Below are 17,671 nucleotides of genomic sequence, written 5' to 3' on the forward strand. Positions count from 1 at the left end.
AGCTAACCACGAATCTCGTGGAGGCCTTTTTACACGTCATTATTAAAGCTACATCATTATTATTTTTCTTTTGTCCTATTTTCCTGGTTACTACTACAACCACGAATCAAAGATTAGATGCTGGTAGAAGACTTCGAAGTCAAGCCAAGACAAAGATTTAATCTCATCAAAGCCACCCCAACCATGCATATATATTAAAGCCACCACAACCTTTCTTTCTCATCAGTTGTTTGCTCATCACTTTCCCTCATCAGCTAAAAAGTTTTTCCAAAATGAAAACTTTGCTGCATTACATTTTCCTCCTCTGCTTCAATATCCTCCTCCCTGCAGTTCACAGCCAGTGTATTAAAGACCAGCAACAATCGTTGCTCCATTTGAAGAAAAGCCTTCAATTTGTTCAACCTTCGCCGCTCATATCTTGGAATTCAAGCACCGACTGTTGTTCTTGGGTTGGTGTTATTTGCACTAGTAATGGGCATGTTGTTGGTCTTGACCTTAGTGGCGAAAATATCTTCGGTCCAATTCCAGGATCCTTTGCCAACTTTTCGAACTTGATCAGGGTGTTGGACTTGAGTTTGAATTACATCTCCGGTCCAATTCCAGGATCCTTTGCCAACTTTTCGAACTTGAGAAAGTTGAACTTGAGTTGGAACGAAATCTCCAGTCCAATTCCAGGATTCTTTGCCAACTTTTCGAACCTGAGGGAGTTGGACTTGAGTGGGAACACCATCTCCGGTCCAATTCCAGGATCCTTTGCCAACTTTTCAAACCTGAGGGAGTTGGACTTGAGTGGGAACACCATCTCCGGTCCAATTCCAGAATCCTTTGCCAACTTTTCAAACCTGAGGGAGTTGGACTTGAGTGGGAACACCATCTCCGGTCTAATTCCAGGATCCTTTGCCAACTTTTCAAACCTGAGGGAGTTGGACTTGAGTGGGAACACCATCTCCGATCTAATTCCAGGATACTTTGCTAACTTTTCAAACCTGAGGGAGTTGGACTTGAGTGGGAACAGCATCTCCGGTCCAATTCCAGGATCATTTGCCAACTTTTCAAACTTGAGGGAGTTGGACTTGAGTGGGAACAGCATCTCCGGTCCAATTCCAGGATCATTTGCCGACTTTTCAAACTTGAGGATATTGAACTTGAGTGGGAACAGCATCTCCGGTCTAATTCCAGGATCCTTTGCCAACTTTTCAAACCTGAGGACGTTGGACTTGAGTGGGAACAGCATCTCCGGTCCAATTCCAGGATCCTTTGCCAACTTTTCAAACCTGAGGGAGTTGGACTTGAGTGGGAACACCATCTCCGATCTAATTCCAGGATACTTTGCCAACTTTTCAAACCTGAGGGAGTTGGACTTGAGTGGGAACAGCATCTCCGGTCCAATTCCAGGATCATTTGCCAACTTTTCAAACCTGAGGGAGTTGGACTTGAGTGGGAACAGCATCTCCGGTCCAATTCCAGGATCATTTGCCAACTTTTCAAACTTGAGGGAGTTGGACTTGAGTGGGAACAGCATCTCCGGTCCAATTCCAGGATCATTTGCCGACTTTTCAAACTTGAGGATATTGAACTTGAGTGGGAACAGCATCTCCGGTCTAATTCCAGGATCCTTTGCCAACTTTTCAAACCTGAGGACGTTGGACTTGAGTGGGAACAGCATCTCCGGTCCAATTCCAGGATCATTTGCCAACCTTTCAAACCTGAGGGAGTTGGCCTTGAGTGAGAACAACATCTCCGGTCCAATTCCAGGATTCTTTGCCGACTTTTCAAACTTGAGGATATTGGACTTGAGTGGGAACAACATCTCTGGTACGATTCCAGAATTCTTTGCCAATTTTTCAAAGTTGACTTCCTTCAGTCTCAGTGGTTGTCAGTTGAATGGAACATTTCCCAACGAGATCTTTCAGGTACCTACTCTACGAACTATTGACCTTTCGGGTAATCTTAAACTTGGTGGTTCCTTGCCAGAATTTTCCAGGAATAATGGATTTCTTCAGTGGTTGATTCTACGCGATACAAACTTTTCAGGGTCATTGCCTGAATCAATTAGCAACCTCAAAATGTTGTCCACAATAGATCTTTCAGGTTGCAATTTTACTGGATCAATCCCGTCGTCACTCTTTTCTCTTCCCTTATTGTCACAACTAAACCTTTCCCACAATCAATTCTCTGGTGAACTTGCATTTTCTAATGTCTCTTTCAAGTTAGTTACCCTTGATTTAAGCTTCAACAATTTGGAAGGACAAATATCGGTGTCTATATTTAATTTTCGAGGCCTTCAATCACTTCATCTTTCTTCCAACAATTTCAATGCCTTTCCGTTCAATGGCCCTCAACAGCTGGAAAATCTTATGAACATTGACCTTTCGTACAATAGCTTGCTGAGTTTATACAATGGTACTGATTCCTCATATTCCTCATTTCCTCAAATTGATTCATTGAATTTGGCTGCTAACAAATTGGGAACAATCCCATATTTCTTGAGAAATCAATCCACATTATCCAGTGTGGACCTTTCAGAAAACAATATCCAAGGCAAGATACCCGATTGGATTTGGAGTTCCAATCAACTTTCTACCCTAAATCTTTCTTGTAACTACTTGGTAGCACTAGATGATTCTTTACCTAATTCTACAGTGGAAACTGTTGACCTTCATTCAAACCAACTCCAGGGGAAAATCCCAACTTTCCTACCATTTGCCGAGTATCTGGATTACTCGAGAAATAATTTCAGCTCTATACCATTGAACATTGGTGATTTCCTCACAAAGACACTGTTCTTCTCTCTTTCAAGAAATAACTTGCATGGGCTCATTCCAGCATCAATATGCAATGCCTCAAATCTTCATATTCTTAATCTGTCCAATAATTCTCTGAGTGGCATGATTCCCCAATGCTTGACTGCAATGCGTGATCTCAGTATACTTAACTTAAAGAGAAACAACCTCACTGGATCTATTTCTAATGTTGAAGTTACTGAAGATAGTTCATTGCAAATTCTAGAGATTGGTGGAAATCAGTTACATGGCAAGGTTCCAAAATCTCTAGCTAAATGCACTATGTTGGAGGTTTTAAACATTGGAAACAATAATATAACAGATAGATTCCCATGCTTGTTGAAGAACATTTCCACCTTGCGTATCCTTGTTTTGCGCTCCAACAACTTTTATGGAGGCATTGAATGTCTCAACACCAATGGCACCTGGCCAGGGCTTCAAATCATAGACCTAGCTGACAATAATTTCAGTGGTGAAATACGCGGAATACATTGGAGAACATGGCGGGAAATGATGGCTACCGAAAATGGTTCCCTATCGACAAATGTCGTTGGATCACATACAAAAGGATATCCTTGGCTTAGATATACAAGCGGACATCCCTTGATTTTCTGCAACCTAGCAGATTCTACACGCTGCCTTCCCAAAATAAAGGCTAAATCTCCAGTCACTGGCCGTGAAGATGTTGGTTCTTCTTATGTAAGAGATGTTGGTTATTCTTTAGAGTATAGTGTAAGTGTCACAGTTACTAGCAAAGGCTTAGAGATGGAACTTGTAAAGATTCTATCTATCTTTACCTTGATTGACTTCTCAAGAAACAACTTCAGTGGACCCATACCCAAGGAAATGGGAGAATTCAAATTACTATGTGTCCTTAACTTGTCCCGAAATGCATTCACGGGCGAAATCCCATCCTCATTTGGTAACATGCAGGTACTCGAGTCCTTGGACCTGTCACAGAACAAGCGAGTGGGTGCATTCCACCGCAGCTTGAGCTTACTTTTCTTTCATTCTTGGATCTCTCATATAATCAACTGGTTGGCAGGATCCCAACCAGAATCGTTTTCAACATTTCCATCATCCTCCTTTACAGGTAACAAAGGACTACGGGGGTTTCCTTTGACGGTGGATGACAAAGCAGGATTTCCACCACCACCAACAGTAAATGAAAGGCCTCCAAATTCTGGAAATCATCGTGAGGTTAATTGGGATCTTATTATTGTCGAAATTGGATTTACATTTGGCTTTGGAGTTGCTGTTGGGTCACTTGTTTTGTGCAAGAGATGGAGTAAGTGGTATTACAGAGCTATGTACAACATCCTTCTCAAGATATTCCCTCAGCTGGAAGAAAGAATTGGTATTCATCGAACACATGTTTACATAAATCAAAGGTGGTGGAGACGTTGAATTGATTAAGAGGAACAATGCAAGTTTGGACTCCTAGTTAATTATGCCTGGGGTATTTTAAGATCTAAGAAATAAGAACTGTGCCTGCCTTTCTAGTGTGTTCTATATTTGGTGTGTATCTTTTATATTTTATTTTATATTTGTGGAATGTAGCAAATATCACAAAAAATTAATGATTGTATGATACTTGGAGTTGGAGGGTTAGAACACATTAATTATAGAACAAAGCAACTCTACTCTTTGGCTTGAAATTTCCTTAGCAACTTCATGTCTAAGGTGGGACCAAATATTATTTTTCTTTTGTCCTATTTCCCTGTTACCATTAACGGGAATGCTAGTATCCTTATCTCCAACATTCTCTTTTGGACGTTCTCCTTTTTCCTCATGACATGTGTCACTTCTCATACACTTCAAATAATGACATTAATACATTAAACAAACCACCTTTTGTTTTCTAAGTTTACCCTTATTAAATGTATTGTCCTTCAATTTATCCAATTTTTCTCACAACTCTCTTACCTTATGTAAAAAAATTAAAAAATTAAAAAATTCTGTTTTTTAAAAGAAAATGTCTATTTTTTTTTTGTTGAGGAAAAACAGATTGTTTTGATTTTGATTTTTTTTTTTTTGGGTTAAAAAAAACACAATAATGACCTTAAAAAAATCCACAAAAGATATATCCTTTTTTTATACATACAAAAGACGTCCTTCTAAGGAAATCTGTTTTAAAAGGAAGTTCATTGATTGCATTTTCAAACCATTAATTCGGTAAGTTTGATTATTGATTTTTTTTTTCTAAACTATTAATTAGGTAAGTCTTATTTATTGGAGTCTTTCAAAAAAGAAAAAAAAAACTAATGTTTTTTCTTATTTATTTTTTTAACAAGGTGATAAGAAAGTTGTAACAAATTTGGATAATAAATTTAAGTAAACATTAAATACAAATTTATAAATAAACCCAATCCTAGACATGTATTTATAAAAAAAACTCAAACACTATTTAAACATAGAAACACACCCAAAATCAACCCCAAAATCAACAATTGTATATTTTTTGGGTGTGTTTATAAATGGGTTTTGAGTGTGTGTAATGATAGGTTTTGGGTGTTGGGTTTTTTTATAATTGCATCCCCCATTTTGGGTGTTTTAGTGAAACTCCCAACATTAAAATCAATACAAAAAATAAGGGTAAATTTGGAAACAAATGTTACCTTATTTGATGCATTAATTACATTATTTTTAGTGTAAGGAAAGTGATACATGTCATGAGAAAAAGGGAGAATGTCCAAAAGAGAAGATTGAAGAGAAGGTTGCTAGCATTCCTCCTTCTTTCTTCCCCTCTGTGAATGGGAGTCTTGTGAGATTTACATAAGGTGGTAGGGATGCCTATATTTTATTCAATAACACTACGTCACATCGGTTGATCGCATTGTTAGGAACCTTCATCATTGCTAAACTGGATTAGTGATGAGCTGGCATAGTCAGTTTGCTAATTGATTAGTTAAGAAATTAGTTTCTAACCGAATTAGTTAATGAGAGCTTACAACTATAGTAGGCAATTATTGTATCAAGAATGAGTTGTTGAGAATATTGTACTGTTTCGATAATTCAATAAATAATATTTGTTACTCTGTGTAATTCTAGGGTTAATGTTGAAAGTTGTTTAACACACATAATCATATGTGACAACTATTAGAAGTCTTATATAGTTCTGCTAGTAACTTTCTCTCCGAGGAGGGGCCTTGTGTCTGATTAGATAGTTGGTAAGGCAAAGCTAACTAAGGCAATTAGGAAGATCAACCACACTAACTTAGACACAGCCCATACTCCTATCAAAGGCAGTAGTGGGGAATTCTCCGCAATAGGAGAAAGCCCGACAGAGCAATGCCACGTGGAGGTAGAAGAGGCAACAAAAGCATGGCTTTCTTTGTGTTAGCAGCCGCGGTAAAACAGAGGATGCAAGCATTATCTGAATGATCATGCTTAAAGTTGTAGGTGGCTAGTATAGTCCACTTGCTACTAAATTTATTTGCAAATTGACACATTATCTACCACATGATGTGGTATAGTCCTCTAGTCTTTCTCCAATGAGTTTTAACACCCAAACACACGTTCCCCCAACCAAAAAAGGAGCCATTCATTGGTATTTAAGTCTTCCTCTAGTCTTCATTGATTGATTGGTAAAATTCTTCCTCTAGTCTTCATTGATTAATTGGTAAAAGCCTTCCTCAAGTCTTATAAACACCCATTTTTGTCCCACTCCTCAGAACAAAGGAGGAGGACACGTATTTTACTTTTTTATTTATGAGCACATGTATATCCTTTTCTGATAAGTCTACCTTTAGAATTTTCTTCGTCATTTAATATGAAAATTACATATGGAAAGAGCGGAAATTTCATACATTATTTCATTAACTAATCTATCTTCCTCTAGAATTTTCTTTGTTGTTTAATATGAAAATTACATAAAGAAAGAACGAAAATTCAATACATTATTTCATTGACTAATCAGTCTTCCTCTAGAATTTTCTTCGTCATTTAATATGAAAATTACATAAAGAAAGAATGGAAATTACATACATTATTTCATTGACTAATCTATGTTCCGTTTTGTTTGTTCCCCCAATACACAATAGAAACTCATACACATCAATAAGTTCAGACATAATAGAAAATTAACATACCAGTTAAGGAAAGGCAGTGTGCATGTGAAGAAGTAAGAAATGTAAAAAATTTCACATGAGAAGGAACTAACTGTTAGTGTTTGTTTAATTGAATGACGGGGAATGCTAGTAACCTTCTCTTTTGGACCTTCTCCCTTTTCCTAATGACATGTGTCACTTCTCATACACTTAAAATAATGACATTAATACATCAAACAACCACCTTTTGTTTTCCAAGTTTACCCTTATTAAATGTATTGTCCTTCAATTTATCCCCTTTTTTTTACAACTCTTTTACCGTACGTAAAAAAATTATAAAAATTATGTTTTTTTTTAAAGAAAATGTCTATATTTTTAGAGGAAAAACGGTTTTTGTTTATGGTTAAAAAAAACACAATAATGGCCTTAAAAAAATCCACAAAAGATATATCCTTTTTTTATACGGACAAAAGACATCCTTCTAAGGAAATCTGTTTTAAAAGGAAGTTCATTAATTGCATTTTCAAACCATTAATTCGTTAAGTCTAATTAATTTTTTTTTTCTAAACCATTAATTAGGTAAGTCTTATTTGTTGGAGTCTTTCAAAAGAAAAAAAAAAAAAACTAATGTTTTTTCCTATTTAATTTTTTAACAAGGTGATAAGAAAGTTGTAACAAATTTGGATAATAAATTTAAGTAAACATTAAAATCAATACAATAAATAAGGGTAAATTTGAAAACAAATGTTTTCCTATTTGATGCATTAATTACATTGTTTTTATTTTAAAGAAAGTGACACATGTCATGAGGAAAAGGAAGAAGGTCCAAAAAAGAAGATTGGAGAGAATGTTGTTAGCATTCCCCTATTACTAAAAGATAAGATATTGGTAGAAGACTTCAAGGTCAAGCCAGCAACAACCACAAAGATCTAATCTCATCAAAGCTAGGAGGTTCTCGTTGAACAATAAGAACCAATCAAGCCTTCTAAACCCAATTTCTAACAGACAGTGAAGAAGAATATAAACAATTCAAACTAATGTTGTAGCTAGTAAGGGTTTAATCCAAAATGTCAAGAATCTTATTATTTTAGAATCTCATTTGAAAAGTTGCACTAAAGTGCAATTAACCCTTGTTTCTTTTAATATCCAAATGTGTTGTGTTCTACATTTTGACTCATGTGTTCTTCCCCCCCACCAAAAAAGTCTTCGTCAAACAATTCGTAGAGCCATTTGGATTCAGGTTATATGGTAGCGTAAGCTGATGGGAGATGTGTTGTTTTTAGGCATAGGTGCCGAAGTAATAGTTATTGCTATTTCGTTTTGGCAGGGATTTATTGTTTCCCTGTCCTTGTGGGATTTGATGTTGGATTGCTTGTTCTAAGTCTGCTTTTCTCTTTTTCTTCCCTGTGTTGTACATGCATTAGTTACGCATCTTTCTTTCCCCTTCAAAAGGAGATCTTATCTTCTCCTTTTTTTCTCAATTTGAAATTAGGGAACGTTGTGGAATTTTGTAGCAGCTCTCTTATGCAAATAATACTTTTTTCAGCAAACAGAAATAGGTTTGTGCAAGTAATTAATGTTCATAAGGGGAATTTGTAATTTGTGATACACGTGCCCTATACGGGGATGCTTCATATTAATATATTTTTGGTTGATATTTTCTTTTTCAAGTACAATTTTGAATGTGATTTTGTCGATGAGAAAATGTGGTGTACAGTTGAATGACCTCATTATCCACTCTGTAGAGTATTTACCTTATTAGTATATGGCCCATTCTGTATGTGTGAGATCTCAAATTGCTACTAATTTGTTTTCAAAATAAATAAACACTTTAGACACCAAAGATTTGTGTGCGAAAGTGACACTATTACAAAAGTTAAATCACAATTTGTTCTCGATGTTGTCAGAATAATGATATTTTCCACGCTCAAAAGTATGAGTTTTTAGGAAGAAAAAAAAATCGTGCCTTTTGATTAAAAGACACTCCTATAGAAGAAACCGAATTTTTAAAACATGGTTGAACCGTGGCCAACCTCATAAAGCACAAATAATTGTGCCAATTGCATTAAAGAGCATGGATGATAATTATGCCTAAACCCAGATATTAAATTTTTTGTAGAAAAGATACATAAATTAAATGTGACTTGTCAATACATAAAGATACATAATTTTTTTTTGGGAGCAACAAAACCTATGATTAATATGTTATTTTTTATTTTTCTTTTCACTATGGATAAGCGCTTAAATATTACACATAATAAGTTTAGTAAGAATCAGTTGTACGTGAACTTGAGATATGGTCGAGCATAATTACTGACTCATTCCAAAAAAATATAATTTTAGCAACCGGCAATGAAATGAAAAATGAAGAATATAAACAATTCAAACTAACGTGGTACCAATTATACATGCTATTATTTTATCAAAAGCAGCTCTCCATAGAAAGACTTTAAAGTGAACAAGTCAAGCTAACCACGAATCTCGTGGAGGCCTTTTTACACGTCATTATTAAAGCTACATCATTATTATTTTTCTTTTGTCCTATTTTCCTGGTTACTACTACAACCACGAATCAAAGATTAGATGCTGGTAGAAGACTTCAAAGTCAAGCCAAGACAAAGATTCAATCTCATCAAAGCCACCCCAACCATGCATATATATATTAAGGCCACCACAACCTTTCTTTCTCATCAGTTATTTGCTCATCACTTTCCCTCATCAGCTAAAAAGTTTTTCCAAAATGAAAACTTTGCTGCATTACTCTTTCCTCCTCTGCTTCAATATCCTCCTCCCTGCAGTTCGCAGCCAGTGTATTAAAGACCAGCAACAATCGTTGCTCCATTTGAAGAAAAGCCTTCAATTTGATCAACCTTCATACTCAACCAAGGTTATATCTTGGAATTCAAGCACCGACTGTTGTTCTTGGGTTGGTGTTACTTGCACTAGTAATGGGCATGTTGTTGGTCTTGACCTTAGTAGCGAAACTATCTCCGGTCTAATTTCAGGATCCTTTGCCAACTTTTCAAACCTGAGGGTGTTGGACTTGAGTTGGAACAAGATCTCCGGTCCAATTCCAGGATCCTTTGCCAACTTTTCAAACTTGAGGGAGTTGGACTTGAGTTGGAACAGCATCTCCGGTCTAATTCCAGGATCATTTGCCGACTTTTCAAACTTGAGGGAGTTGAACTTGAGTTGGAACAACATCTCCGGTCCAATTCCAGGATCATTTGCCAACTTTTCAAACTTGAGGGAGTTGGACTTGAGTGGGAACAGCATCTCCGGTCCAATTTCAGGATCCTTTGCCAACTTTTCAAACCTGAGGGTGTTGGACTTGAGTTGGAACAAGATCTCCGGTCCAATTCCAGGATCCTTTGCCAACTTTTCAAACTTGAGGGAGTTGGACTTGAGTTGGAACAGCATCTCCGGTCTAATTCCAGGATCATTTGCCGACTTTTCAAACTTGAGGGAGTTGAACTTGAGTTGGAACAACATCTCCGGTCCAATTCCAGGATCATTTGCCAACTTTTCAAACTTGAGGGAGTTGGACTTGAGTGGGAACAGCATCTCCGGTCCAATTTCAGGATCCTTTGCCAACTTTTCAAACCTGAGGGTGTTGGACTTGAGTTGGAACAAGATCTCCGGTCCAATTCCAGGATCATTTGCCAACTTTTCAAACTTGAGGGAGTTGGACTTGAGTAGGAACAACATCTCCGGTCCAATTCCAGGATCATTTGCCGACTTTTCAAACTTGAGGATGTTGAACTTGAGTTGGAACAGCATCTCCGGGCTAATTCCAGGATCATTTGCCGACTTTTCAAACTTGAGGATATTGAACTTGAGAGGGAACAACATCTCCGGTCTGAACAGCATCTCCGGTCCAATTCCAGGATCCTTTGCCAACTTTTCAAACCTGAGGGTGTTGGACTTGAGTTGGAACAAGATCTCCGGTCTAATTCCAGGATCCTTTGCCAACTTTTCAAACTTGAGGGAGTTGGACTTGAGTGGGAACAGCATCTCCGGTCCAATTCCAGGATCATTTGCCGACTTTTCAAACTTGACGATATTGAACTTGAGTGGGAACAACATCTCCGGTCTAATTCCAGGATGCTTTGCCAACTTTTCAAACTTGAGGGAGTTGGACTTGAGTAGGAACAACATCTCCGGTCCAATTCCAGGATCATTTGCCAACTTTTCAAACTTGAGGGAGTTGGACTTGAGTTGGAACAGCATCTCCGGTCTAATTCCAGGATCATTTGCCGACTTTTCAAACTTGAGGATATTGAACTTGGGAGGGAACAACATCTCCGGTCTAATTCCAGGATCATTTGCCAACTTTTCAAACTTGACGGAGTTGGACTTGAGTGGGAACAGCATCTCCGGTCCAATTTCTGGATCATTTGCCAACCTTTCAAACCTAAGGGAGTTGGACTTGAGTGGGAACAGCATCTCCGGTCCAATTCCAAAATACTTTGCCGACTTTTCAAACTTGAGGATATTGTACTTGAGTGGGAACAACATCTCTAGTACGGTTCCAGAATTCTTTGTCAATTTCTCAAAGTTGACTTCCTTCAGTCTCAGTGGTTGTCAGTTGAATGGAACATTTCCCAACGAGATCTTTCAGGTACCTACTCTACAAACTATTGACCTTTCGGGTAATCTTAAACTTGGTGGTTCCTTGCCAGAATTTTCCAGGAATAATGGATCTCTTCAGTGGTTGATTCTACGCGATACAAACTTTTCAGGGTCATTGCCTGAATCAATTAGCAACCTCAAAATGCTGTCCACAATAGATCTTTCAAGTTGCAATTTTACTGGATCAATCCCGTCGTCACTCTTTTCTCTTCCCTTATTGTCACAACTAAATCTTTCCCACAATCAATTCTCTGGTGAACTTGCATTTTCTAATGTCTCTTTCAACTTAGTTACCCTTGATTTAAGCTTCAACAATTTGGAAGGACAAATATCGGTGTCTATATTTAATTTTCAAGGCCTTGAATCACTTTATCTTTCTTCCAACAATTTCAATGCCTTTCCGTTCAATGGCCTTCAACAGCTGGAAAATCTTTGGAACATTGACCTTTCGTACAATAGCTTACTGAGTTTATACAACGGTACTGATTCCTCATATTCCTCATTTCCTCAAATTGATTCATTGAATTTGGCTAGTAACAAATTGAAAACAATCCCTTATTTCTTGAGAAATCACTCCACATTATCCAGTGTGGACCTTTCAGAAAACCATATCCAAGGCAAGATACCCGATTGGATTTGGAGTTCCAATCAACTTTCTACCCTAAATCTTTCTTGTAACTACTTGGTAGCACTAGATGATTCTTTACCTAATTCTACAGTGGAAACTGTTGACCTTCATTCAAACCAACTCCAGGGGAAAATCCCAACTTTCCTATCATTTGCCAAGTATCTGGATTACTCGAGAAATAATTTCAGCTCTATACCATTGAACATTGGTGATTTCCTTACAAACACACTGTTCTTCTCTCTTTCAAGCAATAACTTGCATGGGCTCATTCCAGCATCAATATGCAATGCCTCAAATCTTCAGATTCTTAATCTGTCCAATAATTCTCTGAGTGGCATGATTCCCCAATGCTTGACTGCAATGCGTGATCTCAGTGTACTTAACTTAGCGAGAAACAACCTCACTGGATCTATTTCTAATGTTGAAGTTACTGAAGATAGTTCATTGCAAATTCTAGAGATCGGTGGAAATCAGTTACATGGCAAGGTTCCAAAATCTCTAGCTAAATGCACTATGTTGGAGGTTTTAAACATTGGAAACAATAATATAACAGATAGCTTCCCATGCTTGTTGAAGAACATTTCCACCTTGCGTATCCTTGTTTTGCGCTCCAACAACTTTTATGGAGGCATTGAATGTCTCAACACCAATGGCACCTGGCCAGGGCTTCAAATCATAGACCTAGCTGATAATAATTTCAGTGGTGAAATACACGGAATAAATTGGAGAACATGGTGGGAAATGATGGCTACCGAAAATGGTTCCCTATGGACAATTGTCGTTGGATCACATACAAAAGGATATCCCTGGCTTAGACATCACTTGATTTTCTGCAACCTAGCAAAGTCTACACCCTGTCTCGAAAGAAAGGCTAAATCTCCGTACACTGGCAGTCTACATGTTCGTTCTTCTAATGCAGATGATGGTTTTTCTTTAGAGTATGGTGTAAGTGTAATAGTTACTAGCAAAGGTTTCGAGATGGAACTGGTAAAGATTTTATCTATCTTTACCTCGATTGACTTCTGAAGCAACAACTTCAGTGGACCCATACCTAAGGAAATGGGAGAATTTAACTCACTACGTGTCCTTAACTTGTCCCGAAATGCATTCACGGGCGAAATCCCATCCTCATTTGGTAACATGCAGGTACTCGAGTCCTTGGACCTATCACAGAACAAGCTGAGTGGGTGCATTCCACCGCAGTTGGCAGAGCTTACTTTTCTTTCATTCTTGAATCTCTCATATAATCAACTGGTTGGCAGGATCCCAACCAAGAATCCAACATTTCTACCATCCTCCTTTACAGGTAACAAAGGACTACGGGGTTTCCTTTGACGGTGGATGACAAAGCAGATTTCCACTACCACCAACAGTAAATGTAAGGCCTCCAAATTCTGGAAATCATCGTGAGGTTAATTGGGATCTTATTATTGTCGAAATTGGATTTACATTTGGCTTTGGAGTTGCTGTTGGGTCACTTGTTTTGTGCAAGAGATGGAGTAAGTGGTATTACAGAGCTATGTACAACATCCTTCTCAAGATATTCCCTCAGCTGGAAGAAAGAATTGGTATTCATCAAACACATGTTTACATAAATCAAAGGTGGTGGAGACGTTGAATTGATTAAGAGGAACAATGCAAGTTTGGACTCCTAGTTAATTATGCCTGGGGTATTTTAAGATCTAAGAAATAAGAACTGTGCCTGCCTTTCTGGTGTGTTCTATATTTGGTGTGTATCTTTTATATTTTATTTTATATTTGTGGAATGTAGCAAATATCACAAAAAATTAATGATTGTATGATACTTGGAGTTGGAGGGTTAGAACACATTAATTATAGAACAAAGCAACTCTACTTTTTGGCTTGAAATTTCCTTAGCAACTTCATGTCTGAGGTGGGACCAAATATATCCAAGATCGCGGAAATCAATATGAACATGTGTACATGATATAATGGGAATCCTAGACCACATGCCACATAAATAAATTGTCCCTTCCACTGGGCCATGAGCCATGACTATTGATTTGGACATGTCAAGCCAGCAATTTTTCCAATTCTACCCTATTTTATTTTATTTTATTTTTAGATTGAATTAGCATATTTATAATCAATTACAATTTTTTTGAAATTAATTTAAACTGAATTTAAACGTGACTAAATTGACCGGTATATATAAAAATATAGGAACTATTTTGACATTTAAGTTTTAAATCTATGATTTTTGCAAGGGGGTGTTGCGTAGAGTTTTTAATTTATAACTCGAAATAAACTAAGATAAATTATGCATATCGTATAAATTCCTGAGAATAGTAATTCAAAACACACTAAGACATTTTGTCGAACACATTGTGCTTAGAAGACATAAAGTGAAACCCAACAGACGTGAATCCAAGGACAGGTTGAGGAGTGCATGACATGTTCACAGAAGGTGAACTTATCGCTTCCAGGTGCACCCATCATTATTACCACGATTGGACACCTCGTGCTTTTCTGGTAATGTTAAAAAGCGTGTAAGGTTTTGATCACCAAATGTGATGACCTAAAACAATAAAACGCGGAGTTTTGGAAAAGAAAGGGCGGACCACTTAATTTTAATTTTCTCATTTTTAAAAGGTGGACTTGCACAAACCACATCACTTAATTTTAATTTTCTCATTTTTCATTTTTCATTAATTTGGGTTAAAACAATTTAAATATAAAAAAAAATTCAAACTTCTCATCGTCCTCCACTCTTCGCCTTATCATATCCGTCCACTTTATTGGACCACATTGCTCTCTCTCTGTCATGGTGTTGGTAGTCAGATAGACGGGAAGAAGACTTCAAAGCCAACAACGACGACAAATAATTAATTAATCTCTTAAGTACATATATTTTACTATTAATTAGGCAGTGACATTCTTCTAAACAACCAATCACCGGGATTTGAATTGTGGATGTTTCTTGAGATCCTGCCTGCCCCTCAATTTAAAAGCCACCGAATCTAGAGTTATAGAGTATCCTGTTAGGCCTTCTCCTAAATCTGTAACAGAAACAACCCTGCTCTTTTTGGTTGGAGATTTCTTCACCATTTTCATGCCTGAGATAGAATGAAAAACTTATATGCTTTCATAAAATCAGTCAAGGTTCAATTCATCTTCTCCATTTGATTTACCAAATGATCTAAGTGGCATGCACACATCACAGGATAAATCTATAGGTGAAATTACTTCAATACTTTAAAGGTTATAGTTAGTGGAATATGGGAACAGAAAAAAAAAAAAAGAAAAAAGAATACAGTGAAAAACTTAGCTATTATAGACTATTTATTAAAATTTTAAAGTGTAGTAATTTTTTCTTGTATTATTCAAAATTTTGTAAAAGAAATACATGTATTAAATGTAGAGAATGCATAATGTGCTATATGTAAATTTATTAACTATATTTTGAATGGGTTATTCACGTGAAAAACTTTCATACACTCCCGTTTCTTTGTCTTCTTCATATATCTATCTCCTCATGTCACTTATCAAAGGGGGAGAAAGATAAAAAAAGAAGGTGGCAATAATGAAACATGAGTAGGAAAGTATTTCTTATAATTTACACTTGCTCAAGAGAGAACATTGATTTTTAGGAAATGAAAACTCTGTCATGATCTCATCCTCAACTGAGTATGATTTTTGCGCCCTTCTTCTCTGCATGATTGCCATTTTCTCAAGTGATTGTGATTCATTTCATGTATAAGACTCTAAACAACCACTCCTCGCCTTTGAAAGACTGAGGAAATGGGAGAAAAGGCCACACCAGTAACTCTGGTGTAAGCACGTATTTATATTACTGTATTGATATCTTACAATTCAAATTACAAGAGCTGTTCCAATAAACAAGGGATCAGCTTAATTACAAAAAAGCATTATCAGCATATCAACTATTCAAATTCAAATCCACAACTGACTTATCAATAACAATATGCTTGTGACTTGGATTGGGTCTAACATCCCCCCGCAAGCTGAGTGATCGTTGAAGAACAGGCAGCTTGAGAACCAGTGTACGAAAACGAGACGAACTGAGACCTTTGGTGAATAAATCTGCAGTCTGGTCTTGAGAACAAATATAGTTTACAACCAGCTCACCCCTCACTACTTTTTCCCTAACATAATGATAATCAACCTCCAAATGTTTTGTTCGTGAATGAAAAACCGGATTGGATGCCAATGAGATAGAAGAAACATTGTCACACCAGATAATTGGTGGTGGCAACGAAAGTGACAAATCACGAAACAAGGAACGCAACCATGATAATTCTGCGGCTGTATATGCAAGCTGACGATATTCGGCTTCCGTACTTGATCTTGAAACAGTCTTCTGTTTCTTTGAGCTCCATGAAATAAGATTGGAGCCTAAGAAAATGCAATAGCCACTAGTAGAATGCCGTGAATCAGGATCTCCGGCGTAATCAGCATCGGAATAAGCACTTAACTGCAGCGAACCTGGTTTATACCGTAAACCATGATCAAATGTGAATTTCAGATATCGGAGAATTCGTTTGACCGCTTGCCAGTGAGTTGTGGTTGGAGAATGCATAAATTGGCATACTTGATTTACAGAGTAAGAAAGATCAGGCCGGGTAATCGTTAAATACTGCAAAGCACCAACAACTTGCCTGTACTCGGTAGGATCAGAAAGAGGTTCACCAGAATACATACTTAATTTTTGACCTGAAGCACATGGAGTGGACAAAGGCTTACAATCTGTAAATCCAGTGCGTACCAATAAATCAGTTGCATACTTAGCTTGTGTCAAGTGAACACAATCACCCTTATACGTGACTTCAATTCCCAAAAAGTAATTGAGGAGCCCAAGGTCCTTCATGGAGAATAGCTTACCCAAAGTCTGAATTAAATTCATAATCTGAGGCAAACTATTTCCAGTTAACAAAATGTCGTCAACATAGATTAGCAGCACCAAATAAACACCATCATGATTATATATGAATAGAGAATAATCACATTTAGACTCTTGAAAGCCAAGAGCAAGCAAGTAGTCACTAAACCTCTGAAACCAAGCTCTTGGAGCTTGTTTAAGTCCGTACAGAGACCTCTGCAATTTGCAAACATGATTTGGATATTGAGGATCAACAAATCCCTGTGGCTGTCGCATGAAAACATCTTCATTTAAAAAACCATGAAGAAAAGCATTTTGCACATCTAATTGTCGTACTGACCACTTATTCAAAATTGCCAAACTTAGAACCATCCGAATGGTTGTATGCTTTACCACAGGACTGAAAGTCTCTGTATAATCGAGACCCTCTTGCTCATGGAACCCATTAGCGACCAAACGAGCTTTAAACCTCTCAATAGAACCATCAGATTTTCTCTTTATCTTGTACACCCATTTATTGGGTAAGATATTCATGTGAGAAGCAGCTGGAACCAATACCCAAGTTCCGCAACGCTGGAGGGCACTAAATTCTGTAGCCATGGCCTGACGCCATGCTTGTTGTTTCACTGCTTTGCTAAAACATGTGGGTTCAACCTCTGAGACATCAACCACTGAATTAAATGCATATTTGGGATTCGGTTTTAGATGGCCAGTCTGT

The 17,671-nt window shown here is 37.3% G+C and overlaps 1 protein-coding gene and 1 pseudogene across 1 annotated transcript; both read left to right on the forward strand.

Annotated features, from left to right (window-relative positions):
- The first annotated feature begins 235 nt into the window (after positions 1-235).
- Positions 236-4,426, forward strand: LOC148921125 (uncharacterized). The gene is given in 3 exon segments (XM_089044412.1): positions 236-3,744; positions 3,747-3,837; positions 3,839-4,426. Coding segments are annotated over 3 exon segments (3,915 nt in total). The 5' UTR covers positions 236-272; the 3' UTR covers positions 4,191-4,426.
- Positions 4,427-9,541: 5,115 nt separating this feature from the next.
- On the forward strand, positions 9,542-13,961 carry LOC103342195 (uncharacterized; annotated as a pseudogene).
- The last annotated feature ends 3,710 nt before the right edge of the window (positions 13,962-17,671 follow it).

Source organism: Prunus mume, linkage group LG1, assembly GCF_029339155.1.
Source record: "Prunus mume cultivar Tortuosa linkage group LG1, ASM2933915v1, whole genome shotgun sequence".
Taxonomy (NCBI): Eukaryota; Viridiplantae; Streptophyta; class Magnoliopsida; order Rosales; family Rosaceae; genus Prunus; species Prunus mume.